Source organism: Acipenser ruthenus, chromosome 17 (assembly GCF_902713425.1).
Source record: "Acipenser ruthenus chromosome 17, fAciRut3.2 maternal haplotype, whole genome shotgun sequence".
NCBI classification, from domain to species: domain Eukaryota; kingdom Metazoa; phylum Chordata; class Actinopteri; order Acipenseriformes; family Acipenseridae; genus Acipenser; species Acipenser ruthenus.
The window spans coordinates 21,132,617-21,153,242 of record NC_081205.1 but is presented as its reverse complement, the minus strand read 5'-3'; the positions used below and the strand labels follow the sequence as shown (position 1 = coordinate 21,153,242).

The 20,626-nt window shown below is 37.0% G+C and overlaps 1 protein-coding gene across 1 annotated transcript; it reads right to left on the bottom strand.

Moving 5' to 3' along the window:
• Positions 1-7: 7 nt before the first annotated feature.
• On the bottom strand, positions 8-17,825 carry LOC117423663 (otolith matrix protein 1-like). The gene is made up of 9 exons (XM_034039734.3): positions 17,578-17,825; positions 14,195-14,331; positions 13,859-13,961; positions 12,109-12,294; positions 10,206-10,380; positions 8,191-8,258; positions 6,075-6,259; positions 4,119-4,290; positions 8-3,179 (listed from the first exon to the last, which is right to left on the bottom strand). Exons 1-9 carry the CDS (start codon positions 17,654-17,656, stop codon positions 3,169-3,171), a joined length of 1,116 nt encoding a protein of 371 aa, XP_033895625.3. The 5' UTR covers positions 17,657-17,825; the 3' UTR covers positions 8-3,168.
• Between the last annotated feature and the right edge of the window lie 2,801 nt (positions 17,826-20,626).

The window sequence follows — 20,626 nt, the reverse complement described above, 5'->3', positions numbered from 1 at the left end:
GACTGGCCCAGGACGGAAATACCTTTCTATAAGAAAAAATCATAATTATCACCTATAAGCATTTTTAATAATCATTTTAATAATTCAACAGTGGTCAATCTTCTCACCTGTATCATTCTAATAATGCACCAGTGTATAAAACATACCACTTAGGAATGACAGCATGCCATCCTTCCATCTCATTTAATCCATGGTGCTTTGATCACACTGTAAGTATTTTTATCAACTGCTTTACTGCTCTGCATCCCAATGCAGTCAGATCCAATTGTCACAGGTCCATATACTGTACATCACCCCGAGACAGTGATGTTAATTGAAGCATCATTCCGCGCAATAGGGACACATTTTATTGCCAATTAAATACACTGTTTTTAATGTGCCTGTTAATGTCTACATACATTTCCAACACTGCAGAGCTACAAACAGTAGCACCTGCCAAACAAAATGCTTATCATTTTCTGAAATTAATTATGTCACGTCCCCCATTGGAACTTATCAGCAGCAATTACATTTACAATGTCAGAGAGTCTAGATCTCACGCTCTTAATGTCAATGACAAAGCATTCTAAAGGTTTAAACAACAGTTTGTATAGAAACAGATTAAGCGTGTTAATATCATGTTTTGTCTCTTTTTTTATTTAGATTTAATTACTTTTAATATGTTTATAAATGTTTGGTGGCTAACTCTCATCAAGTTGAGAGAGTACTTTCTCTTGCATGCTATGTGTGATAGACCCGACTTGCTTCACCCACAGGCCGGACACAGCAAAGAGTGCATGAGAAACACTGAACTTGATTAGTGGTAGGCACCGAACACTTTTAAACATACATTAGAAACATAATGCATATTTTCTGAATCCATTGTGTTTTTGAAAATGCTCATTCCTCTAATGCAGTGGTTCCCCAGTGGGTACCAGGGGCCCATGGGGGATTGTAAGATGGTTTCGGGGGGCTGAAGCACATACAGAAATATTTTCTTTCAACAATAATGACATCTGTCAAAGTAATGTTCCCCAGGCTAAGAGATAAATTAATTGACATGATCGCTGTCGAGGTTGTGTTGTGTTGATACAAAGCCCATCTCTTCAATGTTAAAATTTATTTGAATATCCATTGCCCGTGTTTTTTTTTTCCTCTCTGCATGCCAAATCAGTCTGTGCAGTTACACAGCTCTTCCTCCAGTTTCACGAAAATGCAGCCAAAACAATGCGAAGAGACAAGCTACAGTAATCTAACAGTTAATCATTAAACAGTTTTAGATACTGTGATGTATGTTTTTTAAATATGTGATCTTCAGTTGTTTTTGTGCATTTTCATTTGCAAGTGAACTGTGACATTAGGGCCTTATCGAGCACTATATTCTGCAATTTTGAATACTGACTTTGGATACTGTTTTAATTCTGGAAACTGTGTCGTTGTTTTTTTTTGTTTTTTAAATCTTTTGCTAAATTGCATTACCCTTTACGTTGCACGCAGTTCTGTGCATGGGTAACATTTTCATTTAATTTTGCTGTTGGGTCATTAACGAGGAATTGTACATGTATGTACTGTACTACAATCCACGTTGTCTCTTTTGGCAAGTGATATTTTCAGAATCATATCATTCTGAATTAAAATACTTCTGTTGAAAATATAGTACTGTACCAACAAAACCAATACAGTACATCTAAATGGAAGTCTACTCATTTTAAAACACAGTCTTTTCAGATATGTATTTTTGATATTGTATCTTTTTTGTGTTCGCTGAAAAACAGACAAGGGTTGGAATGAGCCAAAATGAAAAAATCTAATATGCGTTACACTCGTTTAAACGGCAAAATTTTATAGGGTTGGATATGTGAGTGCTGACTGTACTACATTTCCAATCCCTGTATGTATGCATGTATGTCTATGGAGTCATTGTTTGGGTGTCCAGGCCATGAAGATTTGGAAACCCTGCCCTAATGGTTCGGCGTTTTCTTCAGGGCAATGCGGTCAATGTTTTCCAGTGGTATAAAGTGATCTGTTAGGGAATAAGTACCATTTTTGCAGTACAGATTCCACCCCATGTATTATGGTATTCATTGTCTACCATGTGTGCATTTTGTGGTCACTGGACCTTCGACTCAGACAGCTTGTGTGTTCCTATTTGTAATGAATTACGCAACAGCAGATTTGTGGAGTAATCAGGGTGACAGTCAAAGATTATTAGTAGATCAGAGATTATGGATTTCATGGATTTTTGCAACAGCATTGGATTTAAAACTATGCTATTACAGTACATATAATTTGAGAATGGCCGGGGTGATTTAGCAGCAGTGTCACTAGTATTCATGTAAGGATGGTGACATTTGGTGTGGGCTCCAGGAAAGACCACTGCTGTAACTCCAGAATAATCTTCAATTGTATTGCTGTTGTGCTGCAATGGCAATACATTGGTTCTGTACTGAGTTACCATTCCAGTTTCACTGTGCTACAGTACCAAGACCACTGCTTTCCAAACCAATACCGTTAAATATTGCCTGGCAACATCCAGAAATACTTTCGTCAATGTAAATTGTAGTAGCTTCACGTACAACTGTTTTCTTTGTCTCCCAAGTTTTTAGTAAAGTTCTTAACAAATAATTCATTTCAAAACTGTATTAAAACATTACAGCATACACATTACATTTTTCCAAAGACCATTAAGCTTGCATAGATGAGCTGTGAGGCTGTGCACAAAAAGTTAAATACAACAAATCTGCTCCCACTCCTTAAGCATTCATCACTCTAGATGTCTGTAAGTCTCAATCCAATGCTGTCTGACCTTATGACTGGCTCCGTCATAATTCAGATCCTATTAGAAGCATGTCTGTTGCACTGTAGAACGTACAATTTGACCTTGTACACAAAGCGATCGGAAGGACGGGGGTATAATGAGAGTAGAGTGCATTGAAATTTCATTTCATTTCAGGAAGCCTGAGTTTTTCATTTCAATACAGACACAGTGAATTGAACCAACAATGCAGCAGTAATACGTGATAAACAAACAATAATGATCTTGTTAAGAATTCAAAAAGCTTTAAAGAAATAAAAAGTGAGTGAGGAGAAGAACATTCCATTCTTGTGGCATAATCACATCCAGAGAGAGAGACAGTCAGGAAGGAGGGATTTGGGCACATGGAAGAACAGATCATGTTGAGGATGCTTTTAGCAGACACCTGTTAAGAGAAACATTATTATTACTCTGAACATTGAGCCCCTAACTATTCTGTAGTCGCATGTGTAGTTATTACATAGTAAATGCATAGTGTAGTTACAAGAGATGCAACTGATAACATTTTAAATTATAATTAAAAATGTTATTGCATTCTACCAACACACTCATATGTGCATTTACAATGTTATTAGAGTGTAATTACAGATTTACATTATAAATTACATTATAATTACATTATATTATAAATGGGTCATTGTATGTAAAAAAATAATAATAATGTAATTGTATGTAAAAATAATGTGGTATATTGTAAGTTGCCCTGGATAAGGGCGTCTGCTAAGAAATAAATAATAATAATAATAATAATAATAATAATAATAATAATAATAATAATAATAATAATAATAATAATATTATTATTATTATTATTATTATTATAAATCATCCATAATCTATCGGGTGCATTCATTGTTTGTAAGCTCCTAACTCAAATCTGGGAATGATGGCGCCCATGTAGTTATTTTTGGGGGCAGTGTGTCTTAAATTTATTTTTGGAGATGGTACTTCCTGGTATTGTATATTATCTACTCTTCTGCCATGGAACTTGTGTGATTGAAAACTAGACCAAAGTCCAATTGAATTTCTAGGGCCTTGCAGCTGATATCTATGTGTGGCCAAACAAGAATGTGTGACTCATGACAGGCAAGAAAGAGTTGTAACTAAGGTTTGTATCTTCTTTATCGTTCAGCTGACCAAGAATAAAGCAGGAAGGAAAGAGTAGTAGTAGAGGGTTGCTGAATTGCCTTGTACTGTAGCCAACCCTATAATTGAAGCTGTGTTACATCTATAAACAGAAGTATCTTGTGTGATGGTGTCAAACTCCTCCGAACACTATTTATGGTGCCTATAATTACAATCTCAGATGACAAAATTAATTTACCTTCACATTCAAAAGCCTGAAGAACCTTTGTGTAGCTGGGGCCAAGCCACGAGGAGTAGCTTCCTACAACTTTAAGAAGCTTCCGGGTTCCATCGGTGAACATCAGGTCTTTCCCTCCGTAGGGAGAGGAGTCAAACAATGAGAACCCCTGTGTAGCACTCCCAAACATTCTCTGGAGGGAAACATCCACGTACAATGATGGGCAAGGTCCTTTCACAAAAAATATTCAAAAAGTTCCAGTCTAGTCATTTTATTACTCAAGGTTCATGCAGCTAAAGGTGTTGGCTGGATTGGGAACATTTCACAACATGTTCACGCTTATTTACGCAGCACAAGGTTCACTTCATTTTTTTCATATAGCGTACAAAGCTGGACCAGCACTCCTACTAGCGAACTCCAGAAGCAATACTTACAGTTTTGTATTAGGGCTGCCTTGTCTGATCAGTAGGGGTCACTCTGAGGCAAGTACATTTAAGCAGGTTTTCCTCCCTAGGCCACAGTAATGTAAAGGGAAACACAGCGCACACCATGGATCAAAAACTCTAAGGATTTTGCTAGGTGAGCCCTCAGGGACCATATCAGACAGCCTGTAACTCACAGCAGCTTGCATGTAAATGATGTGGCTTACATCCTAGTATTTGGACTGCTCAAAATCCCCCCCGTGGGAGTCAGGTTTTTACATTCCCTTACCAAGTGACCTGCAATGCAGTGACACTACAATGGCAATGTAATAATTCTGCACTAAAAAAAAAACAAGGGACGCACATGGTCAGTTACAACAGCGTGAACTATTGTTAGAATTCTACCGCAGTGCTATCATATTTTAACATACCAATCACAATAGCATGGACCAATGCATTCTGACAATCCATTTCAGTGCAACCATATCACACCCACTATTCAAATCAATTGAGTCAATGCTGGTAATGCTGTGCTCTGCTAATAGTTCTATTATGATGGCATTGCAGTATTTGTTATATGTTGGGAGTGTTTCTGAATGGATTTATGCCCGAACAGATTTTAGTAAGACATTTAGGGTAGTTAGAAAAAGGACAAATTCGTTTCCACATCTCTGAATCTGTATCATTCCTGTCCACTGGAACATGTTTAGACATGACTTATTTGAGAGGGCAGCTGTCAGATGGCCCCCTGGCCACAGCAGCTTCATCCCAGATGGTAGCTGAATATTGTAGGGCACAGTGAACCCGTAAATCAGGGACTGGTACGTTAAACAGCAGGGAGACATGGTTTTCATAAATCTAGTACTACATATCCCATCTGGAATGTATTAAAAGCCACCTGTCTGTTTATAATTATGTCATTGTGCAGTGTACATCAATTGAGATATAACCCCATCACAATGCTGCATAACATTAATGTTCAAACTATCATACATGCATAGACAGTAGGGCAGGAGATGTATCCATTTCCTGGCATGCTCTTTGAACCAGTTAAGCACAACTCCTCTGTATCAGCGGATAAGTGCATTATCAGCTTTGTAGTGCCCATCATAGAAAAGAAATGATATGACCCTGACTTACAACAGAGGCCTTTTTGGTTGCGCACATCTAACCTGCTAATGTGGCCCAGTTTGCTCCTAGAGATGCCCAAGACGTGGCACATTTACAATTCCCATTTGTCTGATCATGGTTTTGTATCATGATGAGATGGTTTTCCTTCCTAGTCCGCAGAGTGTAAAGACCAATGCAGTACTCCCTATGTACCAGCAACTCAACAATATCAGGATTTGAACCAGCAAGCTCCTGAATACATGACTCACCTGGCACTCCAGTGCCTTTACTAGGTGAGCCACTGGGGGCTATATCAAACTTAATCAAACAGACGTTCCAGTATTATAGCTTTCCAATGTCATTATCTCAGTACAGGCTCTCCCAGTGATCTATTACCTCCAATGCTTTCCCCATGTTTTGCTCTGTCAGTCTTTGTTATACCAACCTGTGCCCTGTTAAGAAACTTGAACACTCTGCACTTATCCTCCGGGCGCACCACCACAGCGCTTGCAGGGACAGCCGCCAGGTTACACTTCCTGTGCTCTGTCAGGGCGGCCTCCGTGCCGTCTGGACACAGCAGCTTCAAGTCGTCAAGCTCCAGTTCCTTTACCCAGGATTCAGGGTCTTTAACTTGAAACAAAAAGGAAATGAGAAATAATACTTGAGAGTAGGGAAAGTATATTTCAGATGGGTGCACTACTTGTCCCTGAATTATGTAACACTATAACACTATACGTTATTTTTGTATTTTAACTATAGCATATTGCTTGCTAAATATAGGTTTACATTAATGCATCAGAGTTTAAAATGATGTTTTAGAGTGTGTATAATGTCCAGTTGGTAGGGTTAGAGTTAGGGTAAGGTATAAGAGAATGTGGTAATGTTGTAAGTTAGCCAGCAGGGAACGGATAATTAATATCCCTGTAACTTCTATCACACTATTAGTCACTTTTGGATGTGTATGCCCTCTACGGGTGAGGTTATTGCTCATTTCAACCCACTCAGACACACTGAATACGTAATAATAGTCGCCCCTCTTCAATTTTATACAAATGATTTGAATGACCAATTTGTATAAAAAGTGCATTGTCACTGGAAATATTATCAATTTTCTACCAATGTCGACTGGATGGGACATTTGAATTTACAGTGCAGAAATTATATAAAAAAAGGAGTTAAATGAAAAATAAATGTCTCATTGAGTCTTCCTGAATTGGTAGAAAACAGATAAATATCATTTTTAAATTAGATTTGTCACTGAATGCAATACCTGTCTTTCTAGTCAACAAGATTTTGTTTGCATTATTCATCTATCTCAGTGCACATCCATCCTTGTTAACTCCCAGTTACAGCAAATTGTCTTTTTAACTGTACCCTTCAAAACGATAACATTTTCTGAGCTTATTCTTTACTGGACGCTTTAAAACAAAAGAGTTCTGGTCATTAGAAAAGACATGATACTTCTACCATACTGAAAAATGTGTATCATTGGATCAAGCCTGCTCAATACACATTTAATTCTGTCCCGTCGTTAATGTGCAATAATGGTGTTGGTATTTTAATGTACAAAAATTGTATTTTCTTTTTTAACTCTGTGACATAGTGACTTATGACCGGCACTGTATATTTTAACTAAGGAAACATTCTGACAATTGCATTACAACAATTAATATTTGAGAAAGGCAAATGTTGTACAATACCTTTTTTTTTGATGAAACACATTTTAAACATACAGTATTAATGAAACAAGGTTATATACTGCCCCCCAGTGCATTACACAGGTATTTTCTCACAGGTTATTGTTTAGTTTGATACTATTACCAATAACATTTTGAATACAGTAAGAGTGGATGCTTTGGTTAAAAAATAAAATAAAATCTTGAGGGAAATGTAGTGACATGTTTTAGTTCAGAGTAACTGAGATGGATTATGGATTAATGTAACCAATTGCCAGAGTTTAACTACATTCATTGGAAAGAACACATTTAAAATGCCATTACTAGGTGGCCTAGTGGGTTAATTCACTAGTTTGGGGTTTTTTAATTTATTATTAAAGGTGCAGTGTCCCCTATTTTTAAATTATATGTTTAACAGATTTAAGAAAGTTGTTGCCTCGTCGACAGTGTTGGAAATATCAGTTCTCTAGGCAATTTTAAAATGGTATCACATAAAAGTTGTGTTTTGCTTTCTAAGTGATAACATCTGTTAAAGACTGAATTTATACCCATTCTATACTCTGATTAAGTAGATAGGAGAAAAGGAGAAAGTATGTGATATAATTATACAGGGTAATTAATAATTTTGCGCAGCATAGTTGTGTTGGATTGTTTCCAATTCTGCTTAAATGTTGACATTACTGAACAACTCTTTCGTGGAAAAATGGTGCATCACAGAGTGTCTCTGACATAGACATGTTTCCTTTGCATATCAACAACCACATACCCTCCAGTTGCTCTGACAATGTTGTGCCAATTAAGAATCCCCCTGTTTACAAAGCATTAGTGTAAAAGGGAAACAAAAAGATAGAGAAACAACAAGTAAAGAAAAAGCACCATCCTTACCATTCATGGTATCAGAAACTGTGGAGTGTTTGACAAAAGCCACATCACCAAGATTTTCTGCGACACACCTAGCACGGCAAAGAAAAAAAAAAAGTCTGAGCTGAAGTACTCTGGTGTTTCATACATAGTTGTACAAATGTGTGACTATGTGGGGTCAGGTGGGATTTCATTACCTGTAACACTGGGTTTGGATAAGGAGAAAACCTCCATCAAATGTGTTTAGTAGTAGTAGGATAAATGGGCTTCTGAGACAAAGGTAGAACTATTTTTAAGCCTTTGTTTTACAACTTTAAGCACTACTTATAATATTTAATATCACTGAACGGATACTGACGTCCTACTTCACTGAACGGATACTGACGTCCTAATCATCTACTGCAAAAGATGATTACAAAACTTAGAAAACTCAAGCTGAGATTGGTTTCAGAAGTACATAACTAGAACAGCAGTGTTGTTTCACAGTAGCAAGTAGTACTTTTCAGTAAAAACTCAAAATAAGGGACTGTAGTTTCTGACAGATAGAGTACAAGTGATACTTAATTTATACAATCTATCATTTTTTAATGATGTTTATTATTATATATTTCTTAGCTGACGCCCTTATCCAGGGCAACTTACAATTGTTACAAGATATCACATTATTTTTACATACAATTACCCATTTATACAGTTGGGTTTTTACTGGAGCAATGTAGGTAAAGTACCTTGCTCAAGGGTACAACAGCAGTGTCCCCACCGGGGATTGAACCCACGACCCTCTGGTCAAGAGTCCAGAGCCCTAACAACTACTCCACACTGATGTTTGCTTCAGCCATGATGAACAAATGTATGAGGAATTGTTTTTAATGTAGATTTTGGAACAATATCTTAAGGTACACAAAATCTTAGTATTTTTCAGGACAAACATAAAACAGATGTCAAGATGCAGTGTCTTCAGGGTCAAAGTTACCCAAGTAAAATCGGGGTAAAGTAGCTGGAACAAACGGATTGTTGTACTTTAAAGTTTATATTCTTTCATTAGCTTTCTGCCAAGAGATTTCCAAATATGTTCTGCAAGTCGATAGCAGGCTGCATTCCAATGTACTTGCTTTGTCAGTATCCTTAATGTAGTATTGATTTTCTTTCTAATGCACTGTATGAGTCTTTCAGCAAATGAAAGTGGGCCTCTCTTGATGATTGGCTCATGTGGTTGAAATGGGATTTATACCCTGGCTGGTGATATGCCTTCTTTGTGAAGGTTAAATAAAGTCTAGTCAATGTAAAGTTCCCTAATGTCCTTAAAAATTTAAATTTTAAAATTATGGTATTATAAAGAATGTCCTGAGGGTACTGTGATTTACGAGACTCTGTTTGACTTTAGTTCCTTTTATCCCCAGGTCAAGAAAATCCCTAACGTCTACTGTGGTAAAGGAAAGGATGTAGAAAATCCAGAGAATGCACTTGTTTTACAACAACGGTACTTTATCAATGAGGTGGTGTTTCTAATGTGGGCGTCACTAACAAAATAATTCCATAAATCTTACCTGTCGTGTTCTTCAGTTCGCTATATAGATCTCCAATGTGCAGTTTTGAAAGAAACACTCAGCCAACATGTACTGTATTTCCATTTAAAACGTGACATTTGTTTCCACACTAGCTTAAAAAAAAGTTTTCAGTTTTAATGCTGTAAAGAAGTCTGTTACTGTTTCACTTCCCAAGTTATTTCACCTCAGCAGTGTCTTCAGGGTCACAGTTACTGACTAAACGCACGTCAGTTGGTGGGGGAAGAAGCTGATTGATTAAAACAGGAGAGGCAGCATTGAAGGGGTGAGGGTGATTTCACTCTCTAGATGAAATGACCAAGGAAGTGCAACACTACCTGAAAATGGCTTGCAAACAGAGATGCTTGTTTGCAATGAGGTATAATAACCAAAGTAAATATATATAGTGAAACTCTGAGAAAGAAACATGTAAAGGGAGAGGTTTTAATAAAGAGGGATAAGACAAAAAAAAAGATATTGGAATACTGCGGTTACCTAAGTGCTCCCGCCTCACCGAAGTGGCGCTCAGAGGGGTCGTTGGCACAGATGTTCCCGTCGTTATCATCTCCGATACATGCCTCACACAGGTTTTTAGGGTTGTTTCCTTTGGGGTCGTACTCTGGGTCCTTCACTCCCGGAACACAGCTGTAGCCAAAGAAATCCCCAACAGCTGAAAAACAAGGAGCAAGGTTGGGAAAGCCCTCATTACCTTTCTTTCACATACATCTATGACAGCTAGATATTCAACTTTCTTCCACAGTTGATAAGGGAGAAGCTATGTCCTTTGAAGGTATATGATATCTCTATCTCAACAACCACAAAACTTTGTTGGGGTGAAGATAAGCAGTGGCATTGTTGATCCTCACAACTTACTTCACATATTAAAAACATTCTTGGTGACAAGATGGCGCTCCATATGCTTTCTCACAAATATCCCTGATGGCATATTTGATGCACCAGTGATGGATGGATACATGTTGTCCATTTTGAATATCTAGCTAACATTACACTGTAAACAATGTGCCAATGTAAACAATCCTTAGTAAATGGTTGCTTAAATATAAATGATGAAACAACACAAAACTGGAAATATGTTAAATGATTAATGTGTTTGAAAATATATATCCGGATCCTTTGTGGGGGGTTTGAGTCCTTTTGGAAGAGACTCATTTCTTGGCCAGCAGTAGAAACTGCAGCTCAGAGGTGTTTCTGAAGCCTGCAGCAGTTGTACAATGTGGTCTATAGACAGTCAAAGCTGGAGTCGCCACGGACAGTAGTGGCTTCTGAACTGTTTTTTTTTTTGGTTTTAATTAGCTGCTTACTCGTGGTTTCTTTCCTTCTTTTGTTGCGAGGTTAAGCTCCTCTCTTTATTCATTTGCAACTTTATCATTATTTTTTTTAATCCTTTTGAAGCAAATTCCTCATGGGATCAAAATAGCAGAGTACTTGGGCTTTTAAACAGGCTGAACAGCTAGTAAAAGAGATTAAATGTACTAGTTTTAACTGTTGTGGGTGTCTGTGCTAGTGGGTATAAAGCACAGGGTTCAAAAACACATTTATTTAAGTATATTATTGGTTCTCAGACTGAAGGTAGATATGAAAATTGGATGGGGATATTACACCTCATCGCCCTTTAGCAACATCTACTGAACAGGTGCTCAGTGAGGTCAGACAGTGACTAGCCAGGCTGGGTCTCGCCTCCTAAGTTCAGTGGATAGTTTGCTTAGGTTTACCTTGGTAAATCTGCACAGTAATTTTGCATTTACCCATTCTCATACTCTGCATTTATGCTCTGCATTTCCATTTCTAATGGATCTCCTTCTAGCAGCTCCTGGGTTAATAATACTGACATCAGCATAACACATATACTTACTGTACCTCTCAACTACAGGGCTTGTTCTTTAGTTGAACGGTGAGGTCTAATGAATTAGCATCTCTGCCCATTGAACTGAATGGAAAGGCAAGGCCTGGATGTGAACCTCAAACTATATGGTTTAAAGACTAACGTCTTACCATTCAACTAAAGAGCAATCTCTGTAGTCCAGAGGCAAGTATGTGACTTATGCTGACGTTGGTATCATTAGCTCATCAGCTGTTACGACAGGGGTGGGCAATTCTGGTCCTGGAGGGCCGGTGTCCTTCCTGATATTCATTCCAACTGAGCAATTAAGCTTTTAAAAAGCACTTAATTGGTGCATTTAAGTAATTTAGGGTACAGTTGGAACAAAAAGGACAATGGCCCTCCAGGACTGGAATTGCCCACCCCTGTGCTAGAAGGAGATATTTTGCAAGGTTTGAGTTCAGTTCAAAAGGTTAACCACAAGAGACGGTAAAATGGTCTTAATGGAGAGCTGGCATCAGGGGGCAGGACTGCATGAAAGGTACATGATGTGGATACCCTTTGGGAAATTGCACTGTTCATCCACACTGATCTGCGATGTATTCATCAGAAATCCAATAGGCACCGTCCAGCCAACTGTGGTTTGGATTCCTGGGTGGCAGGAGCTCCTTTCATGCATCTCCAGCATGGAGATGTCACTGGATGACTTCCGTGCCAAAGCAACGACATAATAGCTGATGCCATCTGAAAGAAAAGGAACCATATGGTAGGGCTTACAATGTGCAGGTTGTACAATGATACTGTACAAAAGATAACTTTGTGTAAAACGACTGCAATATGTTGCCAATGCATTGAGAAACTTTTACAGCATGTTAATGTTATACTCCCTTTTACATTAGGCATTAATTGCATCATTACATCGTTAAAATGTACTTTTCATTTCCTGATTTCAATTTCCCTATTTGAGTTGCAATCAATATCAATAAAGCTTTTGCTGACAAGATTTTTTTTTTTAAATGTCTGCATTTCACAGCAAAATCGATCTAATTAGATGGCAATTTGTTGACACTACGCATTTTCGTTTAACTAAGGCTGTATCAGGAATGTGTAGCTATGGCTACTACAGTAAACCTGCGTGAAACTAAGTCAAAGTTGGGGAAATTTTTTGAAGATTTTTTTTTTTTTTTTTTAATAAACCTTATTTACAAAACTGGCATTAGAAACAGAAATAAAAATGTCTGAATTTTATTTGAAAATACGTAATTGAAAAGGAAGATCATCTGCCAGAGCAAAGCTATCCAATCTAATTAGCCTTATAAGCTTATTACATTAGGGAGTTCTTAAAGATCCATATAAATATGTCATACTTGGCAACATTTGGAAACTATTCAGAGGGACGCTCGTCTCCTTGGGGGGGTGTAGGCACCTCTGTGCACCACAGACACTGGAGCCCATATTTAAACTAAAAACAACATTTCTACTATGTGAATCCCCCTGCCTTACACACTTAAAGTACTTGTGTCTGAGTAAATACCTGTAGTTTCATAAAGCTTATTTTTATAGGTATTAGGTGTGCAGTTCTGAAAGAAACACATGTTTTAGCAAAAATGTATTTTCTTTGTAAAAGATGATACTAATCCAGGTTAAATAAATCTCTGTTTGCAAGCCATGCTTTTAGACTGTCTTGCACTTCCTGGGCCATTTCACATCAGCAGCTTCCCCAGTTGACTGATATGCATTTCGACCAGTAACATGCTTTCACCCAGAAAACACTACTGGGAGAAATGACCTTGAAAGTAAAGCAGTAACATACTTCCTGGAATGCATGGCTACCAAGCAGAGTAGCCTAGAGTAGCACCAGATATCATGTTTTAAAAGGAAATAATATCTTGCTATAACATGTGTTTCTTTCAAAAGTGAATATTTCGAGACCTATGTAACTAACAGAAGTACAAATAGGTAATAGTTAAGGAACAATGTTGTTAACTACAATTACTTTAATAATAGTGAACTCTGATTTGATTATATTAGTGAATATGACCCTACTCAAAAGTCATTTAATGATTTTGCTTTGCCATCTGCACACAGAACCATGTCAACAGTGAGCCAACAAAACAGAGGTTCTGTAATCGAAATGTGTTAGTTTGTTAAACTCATTTTGTTCACAGCAGTAAAGTCCATTTGAAGTGATTGCATGGACTCCTATTGTATTCTGGAGAGCATCAACAGCAATACTGCATGTGACACAGTATTGTACAGCATTGTACAGCATATAGTATTGTACAGTATTGTACAGTATGCCACTCACCTATTGCATTGTAGGATTCCCCAGCAGCAAGTTCCAGTCCATAACACCAACCTGCAGCGTAAATATCATCTCCTGCCATGGTAGCTGCATCAGCTGTGCCATTCTGAAAAAGAGTTGTAGCTTTGCATTTACAAGGTAATCTCTATGAAACCTGGGCAATGATACACAATATCAATAACCCTTATGTAAAGTCCAAAGGGTGCTGGATCATCTGCTGTTGGCTAGACTTGATATCACCAAATTAGAGGTTACACTAAAAGGCAAGAAGAAAATGAAATAAGTACTGTAGTCTCCAGTTCTAATTAATATATTGTTTCATTTTTCTTAAATCTTTACCTTTATTTTCTCCATGCAGTCTATACTGTTGTATGCTCTGGTACAGTGAAGCTTGCCATGAAGTTTCTTCCCTGAGGAATGCACAGCAAAATCCAGACATTTCTGCTCCTCTGCATCTGACAGCACACACCATGTGACTAAACAACAGAAGCACAGAAAGCCAGTTAAAAATACAATATGTTAGCTAGTCCCAACCTTAACACCCATTTCACTGATAGGAGTTATTTATAAGGGGACCAAAGACACTGTAAAGGTTTACCATAGTAACAGCATAGCAAACTGTAAAGTGAATGCACGGTAAAGCATAGGTAAGCATTATAAAGCCCATAGAGGTATGGTAAAGACTAAAAAAATGTGGTAAACTTTTATAAGGGACTAAAGAGTTTTTGGCCAGTACGTTTTAAATGGGCTACATAAATTTGGCACCAATTATGACAATATGAAATGAAAAGTAACCCCTTAAAGACAGACCCATACTCCACAGGAATAACCACATCTGGATTTTTTTAGAGCATTTTACCACCTACTCGTGGTTTATTGCAATATTACAAACACAAATATGCAAGCTGAATTCCACGGTTTGTTTATTAACATCAAATATCAATGTGTGTGAATTAAATAAAACCAATTATAAACACAAATTGAATGTGATTAAAGTAATTGTATCTTCATTTTAAAAGTCTAATTAAATTGGGATGAAAGGGTTTATTGGTTACCACTGCCAGTACTTTGAAACCTAATAAATCAGCTTGCAGCTTTCCCAGCACCCTATATTCTATTTTGTATAATATATAGTTACATTTGAATAATTAAACAGTATAGACTTAATGTGACATCATTTCCATCCTATACAAAGACATATCAGAGGGTGTTATCACATTAATATCTAGGTGTATTATATATACATTTTAAGATGTAAATGGTCATTTTGCATATAAAATGACCTTGCAAAGACTCCTATTATTTTCCATGGGTCTCTATTAAGTCTCCAGGTTGGGAGAATTCAATTTTAATATTTTGTGCACACAGTCTTTTTCCAGGTCTCTGCCACTTTATTCCAGTACCAGTGCTGAAATTGAATGTCAGGTGGCCTTCCGAAATCCTCAAAGACAAGATATGTTCTAGAATTATACAGTACAGTATCTGAGTAGGCAGCCAGGTGAACCCAATTAAGTCTCCTTTGATATACTGTATAGATTTATGTTTAGGGTCAACTAAGCAGTTACCTGCACCTGCAAAAAATAAAAAATACTTCCAAATACAACGACAGCTCATTTTCTTGTTTTTATAAGCTGCACATATCCATAAAAAAAAAGTGTGCTATTTTTAATACTGTTATTCTTTTATTATAATTATTATTTATTTATTTAGCAGACACCTTTATCCAAGGCGACTTACAGAGACTAGGGTGTGTGAACTATGCATCAGCTGCAGAGTCACTTACAATTAAGTCTCACTAGAAAGATGGAGCACAAGGAGGTTAAGTGACTTGCTCAGGGTCACACAATGAATCAGTGGCTGAGGTGGGATTTGAACCAGGGACCTCCTGGATACAAGCCCTTTGCTTTAACCACTAGACCACACAGCCTCCATTTACAGTCTATTTACAGTCTTTATTTCAGCTAAAATTGTCATCTTAGCTGAAATAAATATTACAATAAAGATCACTCTGCTGAACAAAAATGAATGCAACTCAAAAGCGGGCAGTTATGTTCCCTTCAACACTGGTTTACCAGAAGTATTTTCTTTTCAGTGCAGCGCAGTCCATGCTGCCACTATTCTTGGCGTTGACAGAACCCAATAGGAATGAACCCATATTCATTCTTATCTTTCACCATGATGTACAGCAGCAATCTTAAAAAACCCAACATTTTCATCACAGTTTTAAATAATACTTCACAGATACTTGCTACATATTGGTGTTAATCTTTTTTTTTATTAGCTGAATTTTACTGGATCAATTCTTTACAGGAATAACCCACTTTACTGGCCTTTCACCAGAATTCTATCTTTAAAAGAACACTCAAAATCCATCTTTCATGGCAGAAAAAAAAAACATGAAAGTCTACAAATAGAGAATGGTTTCCATAGCAACCCTCTGCAGACTAGAGATCCAAGAATGCATACCCAGTATACCGCAGATTCTTAAAGCATTAACCAATTTAATACACATTCCATCAAAATCATCACTGTATTTTATTTTAAAGGACATGGGGTCTAGCTTAATGATCCAAATTATTGTAATGGATCTAAATAAAAGACCCAAAAGGACATTGTGGCCCTGGAAAGAGTCCATAAAAGAGCAACCAGAATAATCCCAGGGTTTATAGGAATGAGCTTTCAAGATCCTAGAACAAAGAAGAATTCTGTGGTACTGGATTGAAGCCTTTAAAATCTTAAAAGGAGGTGACAAAGTTAACCCTAATCAATACTTTGAGAGCGACACTGAAACCAGGACCAGAGGACACAGCTGGTAATTAAGTAGAAATAGACAGGACAGAGGGTGGAAGACACTTCTTCACACAGAGTGGTAAGGGTATGGAATGGGTTACCTAATCATGCTGTTGATGCTGAATCACTGGGATCCTTTAAGACTCAGCCTGAGAAAAGTTTTGAGATCAATCAGCTACTAGGAACTGGACGAGCATAGATGGACCAAATGGCCTCCTCTTGTTCTTAATGTTCTTATCTTCTAGAAACCGCCGCTCTTTAACTACATCAATCCTGCTGGTTTTTTCACACCTGGTTCGCTGTGTGTATATATATATATTTTTTTTTTTGGGGGGGGGGGGGGGGGGGTTATACTACCATAGAATCAACCTGCACCATCTGCAGAAGGTCATGTCAAACATTTAAAATAAACATTTAAAATAAATTTAAAAAACGTTTTACTTTTTTTTTTTTTGGATGCTTCTCGCCCCCCATAGCGGGCTTAATCTATTTGATCTGGGAATTAACTATATATATATATATATATACAGTATATATATATACTGAATTTAAAAGACATAATTTAAAAGATATATTGTACATATTATGAATCTGAAGCCACTCTCAAACGCCACATTTCAGAACATTCCAGTACATCTTATTTTACTGTAAGGGTCGTCTCGTCCACAGATGTCTACCAACTGAAAATACATTCTAAAAATACATTCATAATTACATTATGTATTGTGTTCTTTTAATAATTAAAACATGATTTATAATAATATGAATGGTTGACCCTGTGTCTTATGGTGTGGTCTCATTTTTCACTTTGTACTCATGAGAGCACTCCTATAGCAGACAGCTTAAACTTTCAAATGGATTAAAAAATATAATTCATACTTATTTTATTAGCATAACACTTTTTCTTGTCAAAAATAAAAATCCAAACTTACTTGTCTCATTTTGACTGGACATCCGGACTAAAACAACAAAAAACAGTGTAATCACAAAGACTCTGTTCAGATAGCTCATCTTGGCTCTTCTCTTCTTCTCTTATCTTCAAACAGGAAAAAAAACAGGCTGGCTACCTTTCGCCCATACTTATAACCCTGGTCCCTGGACCATACAGTGGGAGGAGAACTGGAAAGAAGCACACCTGTATTTGGTTTTAATCAGACAATATTGGTTGATTTTCATCTATGAAAACAGAGTCTAATATTTCTCTTTCAATTACGCTGGGAATTGAAGGTATGCAATTTGCACATTTTGCCTAACCTGGCATGAAGCAGTCCAGCTCATTTTTGTATATAATTAAATCCTAAACAATGTCTTTCTGTGGTTACTAATGCCGCCGAATTGAATCTCCTCTTGTTTCTGGAACAGGAAACATGGCTTCTGCTTTGATTGAAGCTGGAAACAGTGAAGGGTGAACAACAGCAACATTCATTGTCCCCTCGCTCCCTCAGCAACCCCTATAGAATAACATACAGGCAATTGGATATCCCACCAAGGGTTAGGCATTACGATCAGGACTGAGGGCACGCTGTTTCACAAAGTGCTATTTCATGATGACTTGGGTCATGCTTACGGGGCTTATTACAGTTTTCACCATTGTTGACCTGCTCCATGTCAAATATATATATATATATATATTGCAGTTTCGTCTTCACTAAGAATTTTGTAAGGATGGACAAGTGGTAGATTCTTTACAAACTCCACTTATAGGTTGACTTAATCAACGCCACTGCAGGATTTCTTAAGAGTGTTTTACAGCACCAAGGAATCACCCTGGATTGCAACAACTGCTTATCCATAATTGGGTGATGCAATCCAGAGGGGTACTGTATTGTAAAATGCTCTAAATAAAATCCAGCGGTAATTTATCCCAGTAGGTAGGGAAAACAGATTCAATGATGTGCAAAAATTATGTCTCCTGGTTGTCTCCCACTAAGAGTTTTTGCGAGCTTGTACCTTTACGAAATTATGTTCAATAGCAATGAAAAGGTTCTGTACTAAAGGGCAAAGGTAGCACATGGGCAACTGCAATGGCATGAACTGCTGGTAAAATGGTACCACAGTGGTAACATTTTAATATTTCGACATACCAAAGGTAACACAATAGTATGAACAATACACTGGTGATCGACTGTGTAACAAATCCATTGTGTTGCTATTAATGGTATTGTGGCAGTCTGCAGATGTATCTGGCAAGGTAATACTGGTGCCCCAGTGTTCAGACTTTGCTGGAAAGGTTCATGTGCAGTTCAACTGTAATGCAGTAATTTAAATTACTCATAGGCAATATAATTTCACACTTGACAGCAATTCCAGTGAATGATGAAAATAAGATCAACCAGTAATCTAGTATCTGAATTAACATGTATATTGGATTTATACTACTGCCTATTATTTTAGTTACAGTTGTTATTTAAGACAAAAAGATTATTTAAGATTCATTATTATGAGTGGGAAGACAAAATATCCACGGACCCCTTTACACATGCTGTCCTCCTTAGTTTTCTACAGAACATACTACATTACATTAAAATGTTGGGCCACATAGCACCCCACTGAAACCAAAAGACAAAAATCTGTCTCAAAACTCAATGACGAGACTGTTATGTTTTCAATTTTTTTTTATTGGCTAGACAAAAGCATTACATTTAGAACATTTTAAAAAGCTGTTACAATTAATCAGCACATTGAAAGCATACCGTTTCCACAAATCAAATATTACCTTCTTGCTTACCAGCATTCCAACTGATTTTAATTTAATTATTGTCTCATTTTTTTGGTTAAAGAAAAACACAGAAACAAGAGTTTGAGCTACATTTCCTCAGTTAACAGGAATCCTAAATAAATCATAGAGAGAAGTATTCCATCGATAGAGTTTAAATGGGGGCTGCTTCTGAAAAGCTGAATCTCTGAACTGAGATGTGAGAGAAGAATTACCGCTAAGGGTGTGTAACTGTAATACTGTAGCTGGCCCCTCTGCAATGTTGCATTCATTGAACATCTCTATATAAAACCACAGTGCAGTGTCTTTTCAGAAGCAGTTCCTGAGGATGAAAAATGGTATTACTACAGAGTAGAGCAGGGTTCCGAAAAATATAGTTACACACCCCCGTATTGCTTCAACTGTTTAAATAACGTACCTTACAACTTTAAAGTACTTTTCAAAGCTCTTTTCAACATGGCCGCTCTAGTGCACTGATGTAAGTGTAAATGTAAGGATTATTGCCCACATTGTCAAACAGGTAACACAGCAATAATAAGCCATGATGTGGTATGGAACAGAAAATCCACAGACAGGACAGATCTCAAACCCAAGTGCACTAGCGCGGCCATTTTGGAAAGAGTTTTGAAACAGATTTTAAAGTTATAAGTGTAAAAAGTTGTCAGGATGTTAACAATAAAAAGAAAAATTGCAGGTACGTTATTTAAACACTTATAGCAACACGAGGGGATGTATAACGCTATATTTTCCAGCACCCCGCTACTTACTCTTTAACCCGTGTAAGGATTTAAGCAGAAACAGCAATAAAGAAAACACGTAATAGAACAGTTTATTAAATGAGCAAGAAATTAAATGGTATGAAAATGTTGATATCAATTGATCTATCCAGTGTGATAAATAACTAATAATAATTCAAATAAATAAATAAAAGTCTGGCACAAAAGTACACACCTTTAGGATGTCTCTGGTTTCTATCTTTTTTTTTCAAGTTAAACATTTTAAGGTGGAAAGGAGAGCTCCTTCTTGTAATGCTAAATGACTGTTTTATTAAACCAACAAAGCATTTCATATCAAAATTTGACAGGTCATTATATTTGTAGGCTTCTTCATAAGGCAAACAGTTACATGTAAGAAAAGTCTGTTACGAGAGAAATAATACATATGCCATGTAACCTAGTGATGGTTTCAAATAAGCTGTCACACACAGGCAAATTATTGTTTTTTCTGGTTACTTTTAGAATTAATCTCTAATCTCTCATTTTTAG